The following is a 23,421-nucleotide window of genomic DNA, read 5'->3' as shown; positions in this document are numbered from 1 at the left end:
AGCACCCGGGTAGGCTGAGTCAGCGCGGTGCTGGAGTGGAGCAGAGGAGGCGGGCGTGTTCTCCCTGGGGTGTCACGGAGCCAGCTGGAAACTCACCAGCTCCGCTTCTGATTCGTCCCAAAGCGCCTGGGAGGCGCGGATCCTGGAATTCTTCTCCTGACCTTGGCAGCAAGGTCAGTCCGTGGGGGCTGCACACGCCGCTTTGTTAACCTCTCGCTGGCCCTGCTTGTTAGCTCAGCTTGGCCTCTCTCCCTTCCTGGAATTTAGTTTCTGGTTTCGTAATGAAAATAAAAGCAGCGCTCCGCGGAGCAAGCAGCGGGCTGCTGAATCACGGCCCCAGCTCGCGGGGCGCGGAGACCTCTCGCTCTGGCCCAGGGCGCCTGCAGAGGGACCTTCGGACTTTCCTGGGAGCCCGGATGACCACTCCCCGGGCGCTGCATTTGCAGGGCCGTCTGGAACTCGGATCGGTGAAGCTGAGAGGCTGCCATTTTGGGTGTTACAAGCAGTTTGCGCTTTTGTTTGTTGGGGGCCCGGGGGTTGAACCCAGCGCCCTCGCACTGAGCTGCATCCCCAGCCCGTTTTGTTTTTTGAATTTTGACGTAGCGTCTCATTAAGTCACTGGGTTGCTTAGGCTGGGCTTGAACTTGCAACCCTCCTTCCTTATCCTCCCAGGATGCTGGGATTACAGGTATGGGCCCCAATACCTGGCTGGCATTTTTGTTTAGGATGGAAAGGTTTTGTGTTTAAAGCTGGTCCTCATTGGTTCTGGATCATAACACTTTGCAGCTTCTTTTAATTATTCAGATGTTTTAAAAAAACACCATGTACTACTGCAGGGAAACCCCGTGCAGTCAATAGCTCAAGCCCGGACGACTCAGTCTGGAATGGGAGGGGCTGTTGGAAGGCATCTGTCTAGGTGAGTTTGGTCCATCTGTGCTGTGGCTCAGCTGGCAAACTTCCCCACGGTGTGCAGTCTCAGGTCACGGTGCCCTTGAGGTCAGGGTCTTGGGGGGAGTCTTCTTATTATTTATTTATTTTTGTTTTTTAAAACAGGGTCTTGCTATGTTGTCCAGTCTGGCCTTGAACTTGTTATGCGCTCATGTGGGAGGCTGAGGCAGGAGGCGCACTGAGAGTTGGAGGCCAGGCAGGGCTACATAGTGAGTTTAAGGCCAGCCTGAACTACACAGTGAGACCCTGTCTCAAGAAACCAAAACCAAAACCAAAAAAATATCCCAAAAAACCAAAAACCCCTGGGCTGGCCTGAGCTTGTGACTCTCCTGCATCCTCAGCCTTTGGGTGCTGGGATTAGGAGCTTGTGCCACATGGCTGAGGGTCTTCTTTGGCTTGCAGATGAGGGAGTCTGTCTTGCCCTGGGGTCCCCTCTTCAGGGTGCTAACCCCATCCCCGCAGGGGATGCGCTCGTGACCCAAAGGCCCTACCTGCTAATACCCTCACCCTGGGGTCCAGAATCTGGGAGCAGAAATGTCTAGAACAAAGCAACACGACTGCAGGGCACAGGCCATGTGCTGTGGTGGCGGTGGCCCTGGTCCTGCTGGGCTGGGTCCAAGTTCCTGTTCCCAGGCGTTTCCTGTTCAGGGTCGGCTCCTGAGGAGCAGTGCTGGCCGGGGTCACTGTGCCTTCCAGGTGGGGGTCCCTAGCAGCTCTGGCTCCTGGGCCCAGGATTCGAGTTGAGCTCCATTCAGAGCAGCTCCAGGCCCGGTAGGATACATCAGGAAGGTCAGAGGCCACAGGGCGGACAGACTGATGCTGTTCCAGGCCGTTTCTGCAGAGTTTCAGGCCGTCTTGGTTACTTTTCTCATTGCTGAGACAAAATACTCGACAGGAGGTAAAAGAGGAAAGGTTTATTGTAGCTCAGAGTTTGTAGAGGCTTCATTGCATAGGTGCAGGGCACATCACAAAGGAAAAATAGTCCATGGCAGGGTCGGCAGAAGGCACCAAGCCTGCCTTTCCTGTCTCCCTTTTATTCTGTCCAGGCTGCAGGCCTATTGACTGGAGCCACCCGCAAGAGGATGGGGCTCCCATTGTCCACACCCAGAACTATGCTAAACCCATTTAGTAACCACCCAGCCTAGATCCAGCCACTCTGGAAAGCCCTTCCTATGAGGATACAAGGCTTTGGGGGGACATCAAGATATAAGCCACAGCACAGGTATAGCTCCTCGGGTTCTGGCTGGCTGCTAGGCTTTCTCAGTGACCTTCTCCTGCCTGTGAGCTCTGCCCTTTGGGGCTGGACATGGACACGGGACACTGAAGCAGTCCCTGCCATCACCAGGCTGAGTCCTTGCAGTAAGCATCACATATGCATGGCCGATCTCCCAGTGGTTCAGCTTCTTGGGGTCCCCTGGGGCCCCTGGAACAGCAGGCTCTGGGGTTAGGGCTCAGCATGCTGTGGTTTTCCAATCCCTCCAGGGACTCTGGTGTGTGCTGGGGTCAGAGGACCAAACCTAGCATAACCCTTTGTTTTATAGTCAAGGAAACTGAGTCTGTGGGTTGACACAGAGTGGAAAGAGCAGGCAGCTGGCCACTTTCGAACACTCACAACCTCAGTCTTGAGAAACGGGATTTGTGAGAAGCGGGCTTCACCACCTAGGGGCCCAGGTCTCAGTGACAAAGGCCCCATCCTACCCAGTGTGCTCGGGCTCCATGCTCTTTCCCCAGCAGATCTCGCCTTTGTACAAGCGCACACAGCTTTGCCACCAGGCTAGCGACCTGGGGCAGAGTCCGTGTGTGTAAATCTTTCTATTAATAAGTGTTGTTAATCAGAGTTGGTAAGCATGCTTAGGAGCTAAATTTAGCAAGTGGAGAAAAAGGATATGCAACTAGTCACATCTATTCTTTCCACAGAAACAGCACCTCAAAGATGTTGAGAGATCCTTAAACAGTCTTATACTTGGGCGTGGTGGCACACACCTGTAATGCCAGCACTGGGGAGGCTGAGGCAGGTGGATTGCTGGGAATTGGAGGCCAGCATGGGCTACATAGTGAGTTCAAGGCCAGCCTGGAACACATAACAACACCTTGTCTCAAAAAATCAAAGCATGCTGGGGATTTAGCTCAATGGTTCTGCTGCCTGTCTCACAAGCTCAAGGTCCCGAGTTCGAACTCCGGTACCAAAAAAACAAAAAAAATCCGCAGCAAACAAAAGAGCTTTCTCCAAAGTTTTGTTTCAATAGGAAACTGCGCCGCCTGGAGGTGGCGCTGCACCCGCGCCCCTCAGCCTTCCCGGCTCGGCGGCCTGTGAATAACTGGCCTGAGCCAGTCGGCGCAGGAGAGAGGCCCGGAGGCCGGGCGCCATCACTCCTGCTCTGAAGTCGCCCTCTGCGCCCGACCAAGCTCCCCGCGCTCGCACAGCGGCTTTCCACCCCCGCCGGCTCTTCCATCTCCCCTAGCACAGCTACAGCGGGCGCAGCGCCCGGCCGGCAGCAGTTTCCCGCACTTGCCCTGGTCACCTCCCCGCTCCCTTCCTCAGGGCTTCAACCCGAGGCTTTCACTTGGGCTTCATCCTCAGCTCCTCTCTTATTTCCTAAGAGACAAGGTCTCCCTAAATCAGAAAATTGCCCAGGCTGGGCTCAAGTTGCGATCTTCCTGCCTTAGCCTCCCAGAGTGCTGGGATTCCAACCTGGGTCAGAGGACCAGAAGACAAAATTCAGACGTGTGTGTGTGTGTGTGTGTGTGTGTGTGTGTGTGTGTGTGTGAAATGTGTAGTAGTTTATTTTTAAACTAGTAGCCTCATAGTGATTCACAGCAGGGAGATTACAGGTCCTGGGAGCCAGGCGGGGCCTAGAAGCCCGGCTGGCCATCTCCCTCCTCCGGCCTCCCTCTCCCGTGACCCCGGGGCCGGGCCGGGAATCCGGGTCGCCGCCGGTATCCCTGGCCCGCCGGGGTGGCCAGGCTCCTCCCAGTGCTCCCGCTGGGCCGCCGTGCAGGCGTCCTCAGGGTCCGCAGGCAGGGACAGGGTAGGTGCCGGGGTGGGGGGTGGGGGCGGGACGGGACGGGACGGGACGGGACACTGCCGTAAGTCGCGTCTGCACCGGGCCAGGACTGAACCCGACCCCCGCTGCCCCGTGCAGCTGCGGCCGGCGATCGCATACTCCGTTCCCTCCCGTTTCCGCCGCGTTCGGCCGGCGCCGTCCCGGGCCTGGGCCGCGCTCTGCAAGTCACTCTGCACACACTCGGGCTGACTGCGTGCGCCCTGAGCCCGCCCCGGGCCGTTCCGCCCGGTCTGAGCCGTGGCCTGCGGCTGGCCCGCGGGCTGCTCAGCCGGGACGGGGCGCCTGGGCAGACCTCCCGGGGCCGCCCGAGAGACGCCGGGGCAGGCGGCCTGCCAGGCATCGCACGGTTCTGGGCCGGCCGACAGCGCCCGTGGGCCTGGCCCTGCCCCAGGAAGCCACCCGCTGTCCTCAGGGCAGCTCGGAAAGAGGCGGGGGGAGAGCGGTGGGCGGGGCCAGGAGGCCGAAGCAGAGCGGCGCTCTCCGAGCGCAGGGCGGCCGGGTGGGTGGTGCAGCCGCCTGGGCTTCAGGCTCAGGCCCGTCCGGTGTCAATCAGCAGTGTTTACTGAGTGGGGGCGGGGGGGGCAGGCCTTTCCCCCTGCACCACCGCACCTTCGGGGCCCCAGCCCAGCCCCCTCCCTGCACCTGGCCACCTGTCTCCAAAGCTCCCAGCTTCTGACCCGCCTGTTTGCTCCCGCGGGGACACCCCCGTGCCCCGTGCCGACCTATAAAGGGGTCGCACCTCGGCCCTCTGTGCCACCCACCTCTGGCTCGCAGTGCCCGCAGACCAAGGTAAGAGCGGACGACAGGGACGGGCAGCCGCGGCTACTGCGTCCACTGAGCAGGGAGCCGCGCGGCCTCGTGGCTCGGGAGAGGCCGGGCAGCGAAGTTTTGTGGGGCTGGAGGCGGCCGCAGGGTCTGGGGCAGAGGAGCAGCCCAGCCTGTGGCCCTGGGGAGGCCCAGGGCCCCGGCCATGTGGGCCAGGCGCTGTGCTGTTCCCGCGGGTGTGGGTCCTGCACGCCGGTCATTGTGGGCCCTGTGGAGGGGCCTGTCCCGGCCACCCGCTGCCACCGAGAGGGTCTTACACTGGAGATCACAGCCCTGATAGAGGGGACCCAGGATGTGGCCCCAACACATCTGCCACGTGGCAGAGAAGCCTCCTTTTTTGGGTACTGGGGATCAAACCCAGGGCCTTGGCACTTTTTTGAGACAGGGTCTTTCCAAATCACTACATTCCCCGACCTGGGCTTGAATTTGAGATCCTCCTGACTCAGCCTCCCACAGTGCTGGGATTACAGGTGTGCACCATCACACCCAGAGGCTGAGGCAGGAGGATCGCCAGCATACACATCGAGACCCTGGCTCAGAAAAACAAAACAGAACACAACAAAAAATAGAACAGCACTAAAAAGAAGTCAGCCCTGGAATCGATTCTTAATCAATAGCACAGGGGCCTAAAATGTGCTTCTATCAATGCAGAGCTGTTATGACAGCTGTCTGATTTAGTTCTGTAAGTTGCTGGTGGAAACAAAACCAGGGAAAGGCAGTCCCCTTGTCTTTGAACAGCTACTTATTCATTTCTTCTTAAAAATCGGAGTTCTTTATTTCTATGATGTGAAAGGTCGCCAAAGAAGGGGGCACACACAGACGTTCAAGCAAGCTTTATTGGGGCGGCAGTCCGCAGCCTGCCGGGCTGACTCACAGAATGGAGACCAGCGACTGCATGGGCTGAGCTGGAAGCTTATATAGGGATCTTGCAGGTGGGAGAGCACTGGTCCATTGGTGGGGGTGGGGGATGAGGGCTGGGGGATGGAGTCACCGCTTTGGGGAAGCCCCTGTCTCACTGGAATATCTGACTCAGAAACCGGTGGGGCAGAAAGACCTTAACTAGGCAGAAAGTCACTACCAAAGGGAGGTCAGGCCTTAGCTATGTGGAAGTTCCCTGTTCCTTGTGGCCAGAGTGGGGCAAAGGGAAAGGAGAGGAGGGGGCTTGCTCTGTGGGGGCTCTGAAATACCTAACATGATGAAACACTAAGACAATTCAGTAAAATGCAGGAAATAATCCAGCAGTCCTTTATCACCCCCACCGGGCATTTAAAAGACAGCATCATTTGGTCCTGTGTACCAAGTTGAAACTTTGTAAGGAAATACAAAGTAACAATTCAAGCCAACAATTTCCCTCCTTTCCTGACAGCTGCTGGGTTTCATTCCCATGCACACTTTTACTATAGTGTATTTATTTAGGGAATGTGTATGCTATATTTGGTTTAATTTTTTTGAGACGGGGTGTTGCCATTTAGTTCAGGCTGGCCTTGAACTCACTATGTAGCCCAGGCTGGCCTCAAACTCATGGTGATCCTCCTGCCTCAGCCTCCAAATGCTGGAATTCCAGGTGTTCCACACTGCACCTGGCTGATCTCATCCCAGCTGGATACATTTACAAAGACCCTTTCCCTCCGTTTTTGTGTGTGGCACTGATTGAACCCAGGGGCTCACACTGAGCTACATCCCCAGCCCTTTAAAATAGTTTTTTGTCTTTTACCTTGAGCCAGAGTAAAAAAAACCACTAAGATGCCTAGGCTGGGCTCCAACTTGCAATTCTCCTGCCTCAGCATTCCAAGTAGCTGGAATTACAAGCATGTGCAACCAACCTCAACTAGGATCTTATTTTTAATTAAGGTCACCTTCACAGGGACCGGAGTTAGGATTTGAACATATTTTTTTTTAAAGAACCCAGTTCCACCCACAAGAATGAATACATCACAATGTAACCCCTTGCCCTTTTGATGGTCAGTTACATTGCTTTCACTTGCTGCCACCCCATTAAGGCCATGGAGAAAATCCTTCCATTCTCACCACACACCCATGGTCCCTGCGTCCACTTCCTCTCTGCACTGTTCCCCTGCCCTGTTTCCCAGCCAACATGCAGTAAGCAGCTTTGCTCCACCAGGCCCTTCAGCCATGACGTTCCTGCCCTGGAACAGGCAACCATGGACTGAATCCCCCAAACTGTGAGTAAGATGAACCCTCTCTTTTTTTAGGCTGCAGGTGTCAGGCACCTTGTCCAGAAGTGGGAGTGCCTGAGACATGTGGGCTCCTTCCTGTGTCACTTGGTGGGCCTTGCTAGTCAGCTCTCCAGAGTTTCTACCAGTGCACACCCCTTTCCTACACGCGTACTTTCTCTCCATGTTAACAGGCTTTCCAGCCAGTGTCCAGATGTGCAATGGCTTTTCCCCATTACTGCTAGTACAGTTCCCTTAACCACCCGTGAAGCTTGGCATCTTTTCATGTACTTATGAATCATTCAGATGTACCTTTTATTTTTTGGTGTATTGGGGGCTAAACCCAGGGCTTTTAAATTTTTTTTTTTTTTGGTACCGGGGATCGGACTTTGGTCCTTGTGCTTGCACAGCAGGCAGCAAAACCACTGAGCTAAATCCCCAGCCCTTTAAATTTTTTTTTTTGAAGCAGGATCTCATTAAGTCACAAAATTACCCATGCTAGGCTTCAACTTGTAATCTTCCTGCCTCAGCCTCCCAAGTGCAATTTTGTTCCTTTACAGTTGGTTAAAAAGAAGATGAAATGTATGAACCATTTTCTTCACGGTATATGTGATCTGGGTCTCCTTTAAGAAATGATCCCCAGTTGAAGGAAAGGGCTGTGTTTTCTCGGAGCAGCTTAGTTTTGCTTCTCCGCCTCAGGTTTCTAACTGCCCCAGGTGACATGCCCGCAGGCCAAGGCAGAAGAGGTCCTCTGGGCCTTGTTTTCTCAGCTGGTGCAGTGCGCCCCTGCTGTCCCGTGCTGTCCCACAACGGCCCGGAGGGCTTGCAGCTCTCCCTGCATGGTGCGCATGCTCTCCAGGTCCTTTGTCCCCTCTGGAGCCCTCTCCCTCTCCCTGTTAACTCAGTTCTGGGAGCAAACAGACCCACCTGGAACAGCTGGGCGCCGCTGCCCGGGTCGTGTCCTCCTCCTCCTGAGCACCTCGGCCTGTGTCCACCCCATCCGGGGGTCCACAGACCCACGGCCAGATTCCTGTCAGTGTGGCTCTGCTGTTGCCCCAGAGCCTGCATGGTGTTTGTGCCGAAGTCGTCCCGAAGTCTGTAGTTTTTGAATGACTGGGTGGATGTATGAATTTGTTTCTGGAGTCTTTGGTCTGTCCCACTGATTTATTTTTCTGTACTTCGAGAAATACCATAGTTTTTTATTTTTTTTTTTCCCATTCTGGGGGTTGAACCCAAGTCCTCTGCTTTGAGCTACATCCCAGTTCTTCTCATTTTTTAATTTTGAGACACTGTCTTTTTGAGTTGCTAAATTGCTCAAGCTGGCCTCAAACTTGAGATCCTCCTGATTCAGCTTCCCAGAGCACTGGGATTAACAGGCATGTGCCACCATACTTGACTACCAGAGTACTTTGATAGCTTTTGTTTCCTAGTAAGACCATTGTTCTCTTCTTTTATTTTTTTCCATTATCTCAACTATTCTTGTCTCTTATCCTTTTTAAAAAATTAATTTTAACATGAAAACCCTTGTTGAAATTTTGGTTGTATTGCATTAAACTTAGAGGTGAATTTGAAAAATTGTCATCTTTATGATACTTTTTAATGACTAATCAGTTAGCATGATACATGTCTTCATTTCCGGAGGTCATTTTTTTGTCCTTAGTATTAAAAAGCCTCCTTTAATGGGCTCACACATCCATTGTTAGCATTACCCCATCTAACAAATTATTCTGGGTGGTGTTCCATTGAGGTTGTATCTTCTGATTGTCACTCATGGGTAAGAATGCTCCTGACTTTTCTAAGCCTATGTGCAGCACCCTGCTAATCTCCTCGATTTGTCCCCCCCCGTTTGTTCTTTATATGTACTTAACCTCGAAGTTTCTTCAGCGCTAACTATAAGTCAAGGGGTAATGATGTTTTCTCTTTTCAAAATTCTTTAAAAAAATTTAATTAATTTATTTACTTGAAAGGGTTTTTTTTGGTACTGGAGTTTGAACTCAGGACCTTGCGCTTGGGAGGCAGGCGGCGGAACCACTGAGCTAAATCCCCGGCCCAGTACTCTCCTCGGTGGGCTGCTGCTTTAGTTGGGGACAACAGTGATAAAGGGTGTATTTGTCTTCCTGCCTGGAGCAGGCTTGGTGTTTGCTGGAGGGATTGGGTGTGCTTTCCCTGATCATGCAGGGCTTCTGCCTTAGCCCATGCGCATGTGCGAGGCGTGCATGCACACGTGCGCGCACACACACGCACAGGCACACACACACACGGGCACCTTCTCACTGTGTTTGTGCATGGAATTGGTGCAGTGTGTGTGTGCACGCGGCGAGGGGATGGGGGCCGGCTGGGGTCTCTTCTAAAATTGTAAGAACACCAGCGTCATCGGATCAGGCCCCGCCGTATGATGTCACTTTACCTCAGCTCCTCCTGAAGCCCCTATCTACAAACAGAATTGCAAATGGGAGTTACGACTTCAACACACAATTCTATTTTATTATTATTTTTGCAGTAGTAGGGACGGAACCCAGGGACGCTCCATCATGGAGCTACAACCCCAGCCCTTTTTATTGTGAGCCAAGGTCTCACTAAGTTGTCTAGGCTGGGCTGGATCCTGTGATCCTCCTGCCTCTGCCTCCCTCTGTGCTGGAATTACAAGTGTGAGCCCCCGCGCCTCGCTCAGCCTATGGGGTTTAAAGGAATGTGGACACTCAGCCAAAATAGCTGCTGCATTTTATCAGATGCCTTTTCCTCATCTGTTGCTATGGTGATGTGAACTCACCATTTCATCTTTTAACGCTGTGGATTACATCATGCATATCTAACAGCCATCTCCTCATTCCTGATGTCATGGTGACAGATCCTCTTACAATGCATCCCAGATTCCGTGTGTCCACATTTCATTTTGGATTTTTGTACCTAAATTCCTAAGGAAGGGAGTCACTCAACTTTTTCATTCCCACCTTAGCTTTGTTCAGTTCTCATATCCAAGATGTAGTCATATTTCATTTGTTGTAATCTATTGGTTTGGTGAATAGTTTGCCAGTTAGATTCCCAACTCCAACTTTCTGTATGGAAAATGTTGAAATATAGAAACATGGCAAGAATAGTGCAGCTCACACTCAGATGCTGACCCTCTGGCTTCTGCAGCTACTGACAGTTTGCCATATGCTTTCTGAATCTCTGTGTGTCGTGCTTGTGTGTATTTTATGAACCATTTGAGGATGAACTGCAGCTGTTACAGTCCACCGGCCCCCAGGACTTCAGTACATGTCTGGAAAGGACCACTGTCAGTGCCTTCTAATCCCACTGTAAAACTCGATCGATGTGTAACAGCAGCTGTCACCGTGTCCACAGCCTGGTGTCTCTCAAATGTCTCATATCAGCTCTTCTTTCTGAATTATGACCTCATCAAAGTTCAGCCCATATCACTGGGTTTATTTCTTTTTAGTTTCTTTTCATTAAGACTTGTCTTGCTACCTTTTTCCCTTTTACATTGAATTTTTTTTCCCTGGTACTGGGGATCGAACTCAGGACCTTGTGCTTGCAAGGCCGGTGAGGTGTCACTGGGCTAAATCCCTGGCCCCCTTTTACACTGAATTTTGAAGTTAGGCACATAGACCAGTTGAGAAACATTCCTTTCACTATTCTACCAGTTTGTGAATTTTGTGTGTTTTCAAACTTATTGGCATACAGTCAGTTGTTCATACTTTCTTATGGTATTTGGAGTTTGTTTTTGTTTTGCAGGCTAGGGGTTGAACCCAGGGCCTCCTGAATGCCAGCCATGTGCTCTACCACTGCCCTACACCCTAGCCCCTTACAGAGAGAGAAAAAAAATTTTTTTTGAGACAGGGTCTCCCTATGAAGTTGAGGCTGGCCGTAAACTCACTGTGTAACCCAGCTGGCTTTTTTTTTTCCCCCAGCTGGCTTTGAATTTGAGACAATCCTCCTGCCTCAGCCAACATCTTTATGTCACCTTTTCATTCCAGAGATTGTTTTACTGTTGTGTGTGTTTATCTTTGTTTCCAGTTTTCCTGGAGGTATGCGTATTTTATAACTCTTCAAGGAATCAGATTTTAATCTTTTGGGATTTTCTCTACTGTTTATTTTCACTTCCTTATATTTGCCTTTTTGGGTTTGCAATGCCCCAAGCGTTTGTCCTCCCCAGAATGTATATGTGGGGACCCTGACTCGAGGAGTTGAGAGGTCACCAGAGCAGAGCTGTCAGCCTGGGACCAGTGTCCGCACGAAGGAGATTTCAGGTGCTGTATGGTCCTTCTCCAGGCAAGGACACAGGAAGAGGGCACCCCCTGGGACCCTAAGTGGCTCAGCAGACCCAGAATCTTGGGCTTCTCAGCCTCCAGAATGAGAGAAATAAATATGTGTTGTTTGTGAGCTGCTCAGCTTATGCTGTTTCATTACAGCAGCCAGAATGGACTAAGATGGGGTTTATCCTGTTTCTTTCCCCTCTAACTTCTTTGTTTGTTTGTTTTTTGAGACAGGGTCTGTGTAGTCCAGGCTGGCCTCGAAATCGTAGCAATCCTCCTGCCTCAGCTTTCCAAGTGCTGAGATTGCAGGCATGCACCACCATGCTTGGTGTCCTTCTAACTTCTTGATGCTTATTTCATTCTTTCCTCTTGGCTACAATATGCAATCTAGGCTGTAAAGACTTCTCTACATTCTAGTGCACCGATTATATCAACTCTTGCTATAATTTTAAAATTGTAATTCCGTTCTAAATCTTTTGAGTTTTTATCATAACTTTATTATACTTATATAATATCTTTTATATTGGTTTTGTTTTTGGTACTAGGGATCAAAATTGGGACCTCGCGCTTTCGAGGCAGGCGCCGGAACCACTGAGAGAAATCCCCAGCTATAACATCTTTTATATAAAATCTCTCTTAGGGGCTGGGGTGTAGATCAGGGGTACAGTGCTTGCCTAACATGTGTGAGGTCTTGAATTCAATACTTAGCACCACAAAAAATACAGAAACAAAAGCAAAATTGTCATTGAAACTTGCATTGTGAGTTAGTGCCTTAGTTCTTTTCTTTTCTTTCTCTGGTACCGGAGATTGAACTCAGGACCTTGCGCTTGTGAGGCAGGTGGTGAACCACTGAGCCAAATCCCAGACCCTGTGCCTTAGTCATTTTCCTTGTCACTGGGACACAATACCAAAACCCACAAGTTAGAGGAGAGGTTGATTCGTCGCACAGTGTGTGGAGGTCTCAGTCCACAGTTGGCTGGCTTCAAGGCAGGGTGGCCTGGCAGGGGGCATCGCAGAGGAGAAACGGTCCATGGCTGGGTAGTGGGGAGCAGACAGAGAAAAGGGAGGTGGGAAATAAATCCTTCCAGGCCACGCCCCCAGTGACTCAACTCTTCCAAACAGGCTTCACCTCCTAACGGCAAGCCAATTATGAGCTCCCATAATGCAATCACCTTTCAAAAGCCCCGCTATGAGCACATGAGGCTTTGGGGGGACACTGGGATATAAACCATCACAGTCAGTATTCAGGGAGGTTGGCGGCTCTTCACACCTGCTTGGAAGCCTCTACTTGCTACTTGTTAATGAAGGGACCCACCTACATCTTTGGCTCAGTGTTCCCAGTTTCTGAGGGAAGGAACCCTAACTCTTTTACCACGTTCCCTTTGCTTTTTGTATCCATACATGTCGGTGCTGCACAGTAAACACGTTCACATGGGGAACTAGCACACACACGGGTTGCATCTTGATCATTTTTGTCTCCCCATTCCGAGCCCCTTTCCATCCTTTCACATAACCAGTCCTTTGGGTCGCTGGGCCTCTGTGCTGTTATTTTAATCCCCATTTCATTAATTTCTGCTCTGACTTCATTCTTTCTTTCTAATAGTTTCTGATTTGCATTATCCTTGTGTTTCTAGGGCCTTGAGATGCATCTTTCCATTATCTGAGATTACTCCTTTTATGTGTACATTCACAGCTATACCCTTCCCGCTTAGATAGAACCCTAGTGTTATAAACCATCTAATTTGAGAATCGGTATCAATGAGTGAGTTTGAGCTCTTCCCATCTACCTGGGTTTATTTCAGTATTTCTGTGGGAGGGCTCATGCTTTGCAGTTAACAGGTTTTAGATTCTTTTCTTCCCGCTTTCTGCTTTGATGGAGACTTTGCAGGCCTGCCCTTGAGTCAAAGCAGCTCTCACCTGACTTTTGCTCCATGGCTGTGTCTGCGATGATTGTTTGCTCTATTACGTGGTGATCAAAGTCACTTTTGATTTCAGAGTGACCTCCTGGCCAGGCGACCTTTTGGGGCTGGTGTGGAGTCTGGTGTTTTCGGGTTCCTTGGCCCAGGGTCAGTTGTTATGCCAATGTCTCAGCCTAGGTGTTCCTGCTTTGGGAGCACAGTGTAAACTCGGCACGGGCTTCTTTTTCTGTCTCACTCAGGACTTAGGGTGAGGAGAGCTTCTGGGGATGTCTGAGCCTGGGTGACACAGCTTTCCTTCTCTTGTTTTGCCCCCAGCCCCAGATGTGACCTTCTGGGAGCTCAACAGGCAGAGACAGCCTCATTGCCAATCCCTGGTGAACGTGGCCCCAGGGCCTCACTGGACTCAAAACCAGAGCCCCGCTGTCAGACGTGCCCCTGGGTCTGGACCTGTCCCGGACGTCAGGACATCACTGGTCTCTTGTCATCTCCTCGTCCAGGTGCCAGCTTCCCCTCTGGCCCTGGGCCCCTGGCAGGGCTGGGGGTATGTGTGTCCCTTTTCCTATAAGAGCTACCACTGCCATTTCTATTGTTCTTCATTGGTTATATTCAATCTGCATTTCCAGTGTTTGAGATGGGAACAGGTCCTCATTCGCTTTAATCTTTGATGCTTCCAGAACCGGAATTATCAATTTTCATCTAATAAGTGCCACAGACGGGGTTGAAATGAACCTTCTTCCAGGAGTCTGATTACAGTGTACCAGCTCTGTGACCTGCAGACCCGCGGCATTCCGAATGACCTGTGTTCCTCTCTCCCAGCCCAACCGACTTCAGGATCTCCAATGGCCAACGAGGCGAGCCCTTGTCCGTGCGACATTGGCCACAGGCTGGAGTATGGAGGGATGGGCCACGAGGTGCAGGTGGAGCACATCAGGGCTTATGTCACCAGGCCCCGTGCCGACACAGGCAAGGCCATCATTGTCGTGCAGGACATATTTGGCTGGAAGCTGCCCAACACCTGGTACATGGCCGACCTGATCGCAGGAAATGGATACACGTACGTAGGAAGGCTTTCCTTGCCTAAACTCGTGTGCGTTTCTGGGGTTCCTTTCACAAACAAACAAAAAATCCTGACTGTGCTATTCACAAAGGAAGACAGACAGACAGACAGACACGCCAGCCTGGCTGTACTCGGGTTCACACCGGATCCCTCCGTACCTCCCTGTGTGAAGGTGACGGGATTGCCGTGTGAAGTGCCACACCCACCCCTCCGGATCTCGGGACTTCAGGTCCTCCTGGGGGTTCCTGCAGGCCTGGGGGACAACAATTCCTCTCCCTGTTCGGGCCTCTGTAACCGTACGGGGCGCCATGAGCAGACACGAGGTGCTGCTGAGTGCTGAGCTGGCCCCGCACCTGGCGCCACTCGGGCTCCAGGGCCTGCTTGGCCCGCGGTGCATTATGGGTCACGGCCCGCAAGATTACACAACCGGGAATCACGGTGAGGCGGCCCGCGGGGCATTGTGGGTCACGGCCTGGGAGATTAGATGTCTGGGAACCACAGCGAGGCCTCGCTCATCCCCTAAGGGGTGCGCTTCTGCCCAATCAGGTGGCCTTGCTGCTCGCTGGCCCCTGGGGGTAGAGCTTTAGTGAGGCAGGGAGGTGCACACGCACAGAACCTTCCTCCTCTCCAGCCTCAGAAAGCTTCAGCCCCAGCAGCCGCACCCCCGGTTTCTGTTTTTCTCGGAAGGAGCTCCCGGAAGCCTGAGGGTGCCCGGCTCCCTCCGTCTCCTTGGAAGAGAAGCCGAGGGAAGGACTTGCACCCGCTGTGGCTCCACGCAAACTTGGCCTCGGCGGGCGGCCCCCAGTTGCAGCCCCCAGACCCCTCCAGGGGACCGGGAGTCTAGCTTTGAGCACACGCCCAGGGATGAGCCCCTGGCCCGCCCCGCCGGCTCTGGCCAGGCTGCAGGCCTCAGCCAGGGCTTAAGAACGGGCTCCTCAGCTGCAGGGCTTCCCCGTCACCTGGCTGCGAGCTCGCGTCGCCTCTCCGTGTGCCCTGCGCAGCACCAGGGCGGCGCAGGTCGCTCGCCCCCTGTCACCCTCGCGCTGAGCCTCGAGGCTGGACGCTGCAGGGTGCTGTTTATCCAGCCCTGAGGGTGAGGCTGGGGCTGGGACACCCTAGGTGTGACCGAGCTGCGAGCTACGCGGGCTGTTTCAATACAAAACACGATGCTGTGAATCCCTGTCACAGCCCTCCCCTCGCTTACACACTTTCTGCAGCATTTCTGGGGGTGATCCAAAATACAGTGAACGCTGCTGCCGAGCCGCATCTGTCAGAAAGGCGGCTTGTGCGGTGTCATGGCGTGTCCTCATCCACCTGATTCACGGGATCCGTCACTGGAGATGCGTAGCTCTTCCTCAAAGTCAAAATGGCCGTGAAAGGTCAAGGCTTTGAGTGGATGCAGGACAGCGAGGCAGCTACGGCAGCACAACTGAAGACACTAGCACTTGCAGCCCTGCCTCAGTGGCAAGAGCGATGGGGTGTGTTCTAAGCGAGGGGGAGGATTTTGAGCGGGGGTTCACAGAAATGTGCCTTTTACTCTAATGCATATTTTGAAATTTAAGTATTCATCGTAATTTTCAATCACATCGTGTGGTAGAGCACTTGCTTGGCTGCACAAGGCCCTCAGTTTGATCCCCAGCACTGCCAAAAAATCCAAAAAAGGCTAAAAGTGACCAAGTGCAGCTCGGGGAGAGCCTGGAACTTGTCTTTCTGACCCAGGTTCTGGCGGCAGCTTTGTGCAGTGGTAACCTGACCTGGCTCGGGGGAGGACGACCTGGGCTCCCCAATCTGTGTCCTGGGTGTGGCAGGTGTCCTGGGTGTGGCTGGAGCCTGCCGTGGACCTTGCCCTCTGGGCAGAGACTAGGAAATCGCTGAGTCATGGTGACTGGATCACGGTGACGGGCCCTGCTGCCCAGGTGTGCCCTGCCTGAGGCTGACAAGGTGTGAGGCTCTAGGGACAGCAGGGACCCTCGTGGCCATCAAACTCAAACCCGGCTGGAGGGTCTCACGGCCCTGGCCCCACACCCATGGCCCTGTCTGACCCTGACCCGGTTACACCCAGGCCACTGAAGGCGAGCACCTGCACTTGTGCCATCCTGCCCTCTGGCCATGCGCCAGCTGCAGGCAGCCATGACTGAGAGCTGCTGTGCCCCTGCTCCAGGACCCAGGTTGCCACCCTACTGATTCCTTAACAAATGCACACAAACGCCCAGCCGGCAATGAAAATCTGCTAACCCTGTGCTTTCCAGAACCATAGTCCCGGACTTCTTCGTGGGGAAGGAGCCGTGGAACCCCTCATGGGAGATGAAAACCTTCCCCGAGTGGTTGAAGTCCAGAGATGCCAGGAAGGTGGATAAGTAAGTCACAGCCCGCAGGAGGGTGGGGCCGCCCCACAGGGACACTTGCCCTTCCATGTCACCCTGTCCATGAGGGGGCTTCACCTGGGCCCAGCCAGGTCCTGCAGCAAGGCCAAGTGAGTGAGGAGTGGCAGGGTGTCTGCCAATGGCAGGGACCCATCCTGGATGCTTACTGTGTCCAGAGAGCTACTGGTTCGTAGAATGAAAGAGGCCACTTCTGGCTTCACTAAGTCTTGGTGCATGGCTGGAGCTAATCCCAGAACTCATTCTCCCACCTCACTTGGCTCCACTTCCTCTGTGCTGGCTTCATTCTCAGGCATCTGTCAATTACTTCAGGTGGCAAGATGGCTGCAGGGGCTCCTGCCCTCCATTAGCTCTCTCACAACCCAGCAGGTCTCATTTTTATCCCCTTAATTCTGATTGGTTCAGAAGGCCCTCCTGGAACCAATCCCTGTGGTCAGGAGATTGCTCTGCCTTGATTGGCCAGGCCTGAGCCAGACGCTCAACTCCAGCAGCCAAGGATGAAGCCCCCCAGATGAGGTGGCTGGGGAGGGGCATCTGGGGCTGGAGTCTGGTGCACCCAGAAAATGGGGAGCAGACCTGAGCACAAATGCAACCTGCTGTCCCTCAAGTCCAAGAATTTTTATAGAAATGTCATCTTCCTTCTTGGCCCTCCCAAGTAAAGCAGTTATTCCCTGTAGCCAAGAAAAATTCAAAACCAAAATGGCCCAAACTACTGTTCATGACATTATATTTTAAAGATTGAATCACTGCCTTTCTTTTTTTGGTGGTATTGAGGATTGAACTCAGGAACTTTGCACTGAGATGTCTTAGTTACTTCCTCATTACTGAGACAAAATACCAGACCACCACAGGTCAAAGGAGGAAAGGTTCATTTTAGCTCAGTTTCAGTCCACAGTCAGCTGGCGACATGGCAGAGGGGCATCACAGAGGAGAAACAGTCCATGGCAGGCAGGCAGGCTGGAGGCGGAGGCGGCAGCAGCAGCAGCCAGCAGCTGCCCACTTTTCCTTTAATTCCATCAAGGCTACAAGCCTATGGGTGGTGTCACCCACACCCAGGGTGGGCTTCTGTCTTCAGTAAATCCATTTGGCCACACCAGAACTATACTAATTCTAGTCTGGACTAATCCAGTATCACACACCTTTAACCCAGTATCACACACCCATGATCCGACCACCTCCAAAAAGCTCCACCTATGAGCTCATGAGGCTTTGGGGAAACATCCAGATGCAAGCCATAACAGCTACATTCCTAGTCCTTTTTAAATTTATTTTGAGACAGGATTTCACTGAGTTGCTAAATTGCCCAGGCTGGGTTTGAACTTGTGATCCTCCTGCCTCAGCCTCCCAGAGTGCTGGGATACAAGTGTGTGCACCATGCTTGGGTTAATCACTGCTTTTATATCTTTATGGAAATAACTGCTTCTGCATAGTGGCATGATGTATTTGTTTAAATGCACACAAATATGTTATGATTAAAAGAAAGTTGTTATAGGGTTTTTACTTTTTTATAGGGTTCTACTTTTTTAGTTTTTGGTTTTTTGAGACAGGATCTTGCCATGTATCCCAGGCTGGCCTTGAACTCATGGCAATCCCCTGCCTCAGCCTCTTGAGTGCTGGGACTATCAGCTAACCACTCTGGGCTAGCACCACCCTTTTGGGGTTTTTATTAAGGCCCCTGGATGCCTGAGCGCGTCTTTCTGTCGTAGGGAGGTGGAGGCTGTCCTTCGGTACCTGACACAGCAGTGCGGAGCCCAGAGGGTGGGCATCGTGGGCTTCTGCTGGGGCGGCACCGTGGTGCACCACGTGATGACCAAGTACCCGCAGATCAGGGCGGGGGTGTCCCTCTACGGTGAGTGCAGGGGCGGGGCCCAGCCCAGGGCCAAGGTCGGGCTGGAGCTTGGGCAGGCCCGGGCCTTCGTTCTCCGTGTCCTCCGCCGGCGCGCAGGTGGCCTCTCCCCGAGCTCCTTCACATCCACAGCTGAGCAAACATTTTTCCAGGCCAGAATGCTACACCGCGCACGCGCACACACAGGGAGGGAGGGGAGGGGAGGGGAGGGGAGCCCCAGGGAGGGGCAGCAGCGGTCACGGTGCAGCAGAGGCCGGCAGGGACCCAAGGACGTTCGCTGCTATAGAAAGGCCACACGGGGCATTCCAGGAATCTCCTGAGGCTCTTGTACTGATATGTCATGAAGTTTTTGGTTTTTTTGGGGGGGGGGATTGAAGTAGGGTCTCACTATGTAGTTCAGGCTGACCTTGAACCCACTATGTAACCCAGGCTGGTCTCCAACTCACGGCGACCCTCCTGCCTCAGCCTCCTGAGTGGTGAGATTATAGGCGTGCACCACCATGCCGGTTCATAAAATTTTATATTACAAAGCACATATCATGCTTATTTATTTATGACTGCACTGTACTCAGTTTAGTATTTATTTCAAACTCAGTGTTTTAAGGCAACACGTACAAAAATTAATGCTAAGCATAACTTTGCAATCACCATTAAAGAAGTGCCTTTGGCAAATATGCCATCCGTGTCTTTACCCTCTACACCGATAAGTTTAATTTTTACTTTTAGGAGTAAACGTGCAGTACCATGATGCTTATTTAGCTTAATGATTTCTCTCTGTGGTACCTTCGCCTACTTTTAGCTTTTAAAAACCCTGTTAAATATTTACTTGCACAACAGCAAATAAACCCTGTAACCGCGGGTCCTTGGCCTGGGTCTTGGGCGGGCGCCGCAGTGGTGCCACCTGCTGGCGCGGCCGTGCAGTACGCGCTGCAGAGCTCTCAGGACTCAGGCGGGCGGGGCGCCCTGTCCCTGCACGCGTGCCAGAGCGGGCGCGGGGCAGTCTTCTCGGGCTCCCTGTCTCCTGGAGAGGAGGGATCTTAGCTTGCTGTGGCGTGGTATTTTCCTGCACTGTTCTTACCTTGCAACCCACTGCCTGATTGTCTATGACCCTGAGAAGGATGCCCGTGGGGCCCAGCCCTTGCCCACGGCTGCCCATACTGATCGAACCACCAGGTGTGAGCCCGAACTCTCTTTTCAGGCATCGTCAAGGACTCCGAAGACGTTTATGACTTAAAGAACCCCACGCTGTTCATTTTTGCTGAGAATGACTTCGTGATTTCCCTTGAGCAGGTAGGTACAGCTTTCCTCTGCTCGTTTGCCTAATACCGCTCGGCAGTTTTGGGGAAGAAGCCCCAAAGGATTGATTTATCACTCTGATTGTTTTCTAGTGTTGACATTTTAGACACGAGCCAGGTGTGGTGGCTCACGCCTGTCACCCCAGGACCGGGAGGCTGGGCGGGAGGATCACTGCACATTGGCGGCCAGCCTGAACTACACAGTGAGACCCTGTCACAAAGAGGCAGTCACTGGGCCCAGCCAGCGGTGCTCACCTGTAACCCTGGCTCCTGGGGAGGCCGGGTGGGCCGTTCAGTGAGAGCCCATCTTAAGAAAGCAGGAAGAGCCTGGGAAGTAGCTCAGTGTGGGAGCCCCCGGGCCCATTCCCCAGGAGCTCAAAGAAAGGAAGCAGTCCTCGGGACATGGGTACCAGTACCAAGATGCTAGTGTATTGACATGGGTGAGCTTAGGGGGACTTGCAGTGGCCTGAAGGAAGACTTTCCGACCTTGAAGGTGGTGTGAAATCCACATTCAGGGAAAACTGCCTCTTTCCCCCAGTCTCAAAGCCACTGCTCCCATTCACTTAGGCCAGGACACTCAGGGGCGGGCAGCGCTCAGCACGCTGGGCCGCTGGGCTCGGGTGCCCCCAGGTCACTGGGAATTCAGTGTGTCTTCATATTCATTCTGCAGGTCCTGGGGATCGAACCCTGTGGGTGCTGAGCTACATCTGCTGTTGTTTTACTTATTTAGTTTTTGGAGACTGTCTTGCTAAGTTGCTCAGGCTGGGCTGGGCCTCAGCCTCCCAAAGTGCAGGAATTACAGGAGGGCACCACCATGACCAGAAGCGCATTTTCTTTCTTCTGGTGATTTTGGGAGCTTTGCTCAGGGCTCGTGAATTCGAAGCCACCTCTGTGCAGCCGAGCTGTGTCTCCAAACCCCTCAATGGAGTTTTGATCTTCACTATTTTCAACTCATGATAGGTTACCTGGACACCCCGCCGTAGGTGTAGGAGCAGCTGAATTGCTGTTGTATCATTCTTATATTGCTCTGAAATCACCTTTGTCAGTGCTAAGAACTGTTATAAGAATTCGGGGCTGGGGATTTAGCTCAGTGGTTTTGCTGCCTGCTGTGCAAGCGCAAGGTGCCGAGTTCGATCCCTGGTACAAAAAAAAAAAAAAGGATTCGGTACAGCCGTGAAGTGTGTCTATACAGCAGATATTGAGTTTCTTTCGTGAACACCCACTGAAGACTTAAGAGAATGGGGAATATTGCTAAGGGTTAAAATCCTATCATCAGTTCTTGTGCACATCAGGTCTCTTTGCTGACCCAGAAGTTGAAGGAACACTGCAAGGTTGAGCACCAGGTGAAAACCTTCACGGGGCAGACTCATGGCTTTGTGCACCGGAAGAGGGAAGACTGCCAGCCGGCAGACAAGCCCTACATCGACGAGGCCAGGAGGAACCTGGTGGAGTGGCTGAACAAGTTCGTGTAGCAGCCAGCAGGCTGACTACTCACACTTGCTTCATTCAAAATCTGCCCAGAAGTCCTTCGGTCATTTGATTTTTTACTTAAAAAGATAAATGTGAGGATGCTGAAATTAATTTCATCTGAAACCAATTCAGGAGAAAATTTTAATGTATGGAAATAATCTTGGACATGTATATCAATGAAAATTAAAAAAATAGCTAAGAGGGCAGGAGGGAGAGGCCCAGGGCTGCTGGGGCGGCTGACAGCTCCACGTAGCCTATGGTGTCGCCACTGTGACGAGCAGGAACCCGGGTGGACTAACCACAGTGAGCTGTTGGTCTTTGTCCTGAGAGCCACATTTCTCACATCTGCCTAATGCTGAAATAAAGTTTCTGTTGACCTAATTGTATCAGATAATAAATTGGTTTCTTGTAGTTTTTCCCCTTAATCTAGCATAGGAGGGCGGGCAGTTACCACCCTGCTGTCATCCCGTACCCCACACTGGCTCTGGGCGCCAGGCTGGGTGCTGCCCGCCAGGTGGTGGTGGAGGGCGAGGCCCCTGCTGCAGGGCGTGGGGCGTGGTGTCCTGTGGCCCTGGGGAGGGAACCCAGGAGCTCTACACCGTGCTACGCCCCCAGCCGTTGTCATTTTGAGCCAGGCTTGCGAAGGCGCCCAGACCAGCCTTGAACCCATCCTCCTGCTTCAGGCTGCTGAGTGGCCGGGGTTTCTGGCTGGAAGCACTGTGCCCTGCTCCCCCTCTAAGTCGGTTCTGTGGCGTCCTGCAGCCCTGCTCCAAGGGTCTCCAGGCGGTTTGGCCACCGGTGTGTAGTGTGCTCTTCCAGGATACTTTCTGTTTGCTCTTGGAGACAGTCTTGCTGAGTTGCCCAAGCTGACCTTGAATTTCCTGGGCTCAAGTGATTCTCCTGCCTCGGCCTCCTAAGTAGCAGGACCACAGGTTACACCACTGCACCCAGCACATGGGATGCCTGTGTCGGGCAGCCTAATGCAGAGCACGTGATGGGTCCCCTCCACAGCGACCTGTGTGCCGGCAGGTGTCCTGGGCACCCGTGCTGCTCTGACAGCCTTCCCCCTGGGAGCCGAGCGGGAGGACTGTTACCAGGTGTCAGAAGGTTGTGGGAATAACGGAGGCTCTGGGTGGAAGCCTTTCCTGGGGTGCAGGGCATCACCGCAGCTGGCTTCCTGCACCGACAGGGCTGTAACGAGTTAGGGCAAGCAGGTGCCAGCTGTTTGGGTCACACTGCTCGACCCGGTCGCTGTGGTGCCTGCAGCCCATGCAGGGTGTAGGGGGCCATCCCAGGAGAGGGCTGTCCCCGAGGGGCCGCATAGCACAGGCGTTTGGACCCCGGACCTCCCTGGGGGACGGGCATGGAGCCCTGGGAGATGGCGGCTGTGCCCAGCTTCGGTGGCTGGGGAGCGTCAGACTTGCAGCTCACGACACCTGACTGCCGAGCTCGGTTTCCACATCTAATGAGAAACGCCGTGAGAGTAACGAGTCACGCTCCCCCAACCTGGTATGCTGCTGCCTGAGAGGGCTGCTGTGACACCCGCTCCCTCCCCGGCCTCCGGAGATGCCCAGGGGCAGGGGGCAGGGCCCGGGTGACTGAGGCCAAACCTGGCTCAGCTGGCCCGAGGCTGCAGCCAGTGCCCACGGCCCCATCATCCAGAGCGCAGGCTGCCAGGGACAGAGCGGGCCACTGCAGCCCCTCACAGCAGCACAGGGCGCCCTGGAGTTGGGGACCAGCAAACCACTCAGAGAAGCCGGGGAGCCCCACAGGGCGGAGCAGGTCACCAAAGCCTTGACAGCTGACAGGCGCCCTGCCGAACGCGGTCCCAGCTAGCACCAGAGGCGGAGTGGAACCCAAGCCCTGCCTCCCTACTGCTCAAGTGTCCCCTCCACTCTGCCCAGGCCTGGGTCACCCCAGGACTGGCTGTGGTGGGGAGACGAGAAGGAGGGCGTGAGGCGAAGTCCGTGTGCTGTTGTCAGCAGCAGGCAACCTGGCTACAGCATGGAGACCTGCAGCCCGCGGGGACAGGACCAGGCCTGTGCTCCTCCGGGCTGACACGAGTCCTCAGAACAAATATTTAAGAGGCTGAAAAAGCTCCTACTGCTTATTTTGAAAAACGCTGAGTCAAAGCCCTTCAAAGAAGGCAGCATTTAATTAGCGCGACAAGGAACACGGCTCAGAC

The 23,421-nt window shown here is 53.3% G+C and overlaps 1 protein-coding gene across 10 annotated transcripts; it reads left to right on the top strand.

Annotated features, from left to right (window-relative positions):
- Cmbl (carboxymethylenebutenolidase homolog) lies at positions 1-21,617 on the top strand. Of its 10 annotated transcripts, XM_087189228.1 has the most exons (8): positions 4,486-4,802; positions 5,632-5,770; positions 13,503-13,684; positions 14,004-14,241; positions 16,494-16,601; positions 18,332-18,474; positions 19,670-19,761; positions 21,059-21,617. In XM_087189228.1, exons 4-8 carry the CDS (start codon positions 14,027-14,029, stop codon positions 21,236-21,238), a joined length of 738 nt encoding a protein of 245 aa, XP_087045354.1. In that variant the 5' UTR covers positions 4,486-4,802; positions 5,632-5,770; positions 13,503-13,684; positions 14,004-14,026; the 3' UTR covers positions 21,239-21,617. The 10 variants fall into 10 exon arrangements, with proteins under 10 accessions (XP_021114270.1, XP_012927855.1, XP_087045355.1 ...); XM_087189229.1 differs by lacking the exons at positions 4,486-4,802; positions 5,632-5,770 and adding an exon at positions 3,799-3,977; XM_013072403.3 differs by lacking the exon at positions 5,632-5,770 and having other exon boundaries at positions 4,508-4,802.
- Positions 21,618-23,421: the final 1,804 nt, after the last annotated feature.

Source organism: Heterocephalus glaber, unplaced genomic scaffold (assembly GCF_053883595.1).
Source record: "Heterocephalus glaber isolate CG9 unplaced genomic scaffold, H.glaber_assembly_v1.0 deba00001538, whole genome shotgun sequence".
Classification (NCBI taxonomy): domain Eukaryota; kingdom Metazoa; phylum Chordata; class Mammalia; order Rodentia; family Bathyergidae; genus Heterocephalus; species Heterocephalus glaber.
Note: the sequence above shows the minus strand (reverse complement) of the source record. Positions and strands in the feature narration are given on the sequence as shown.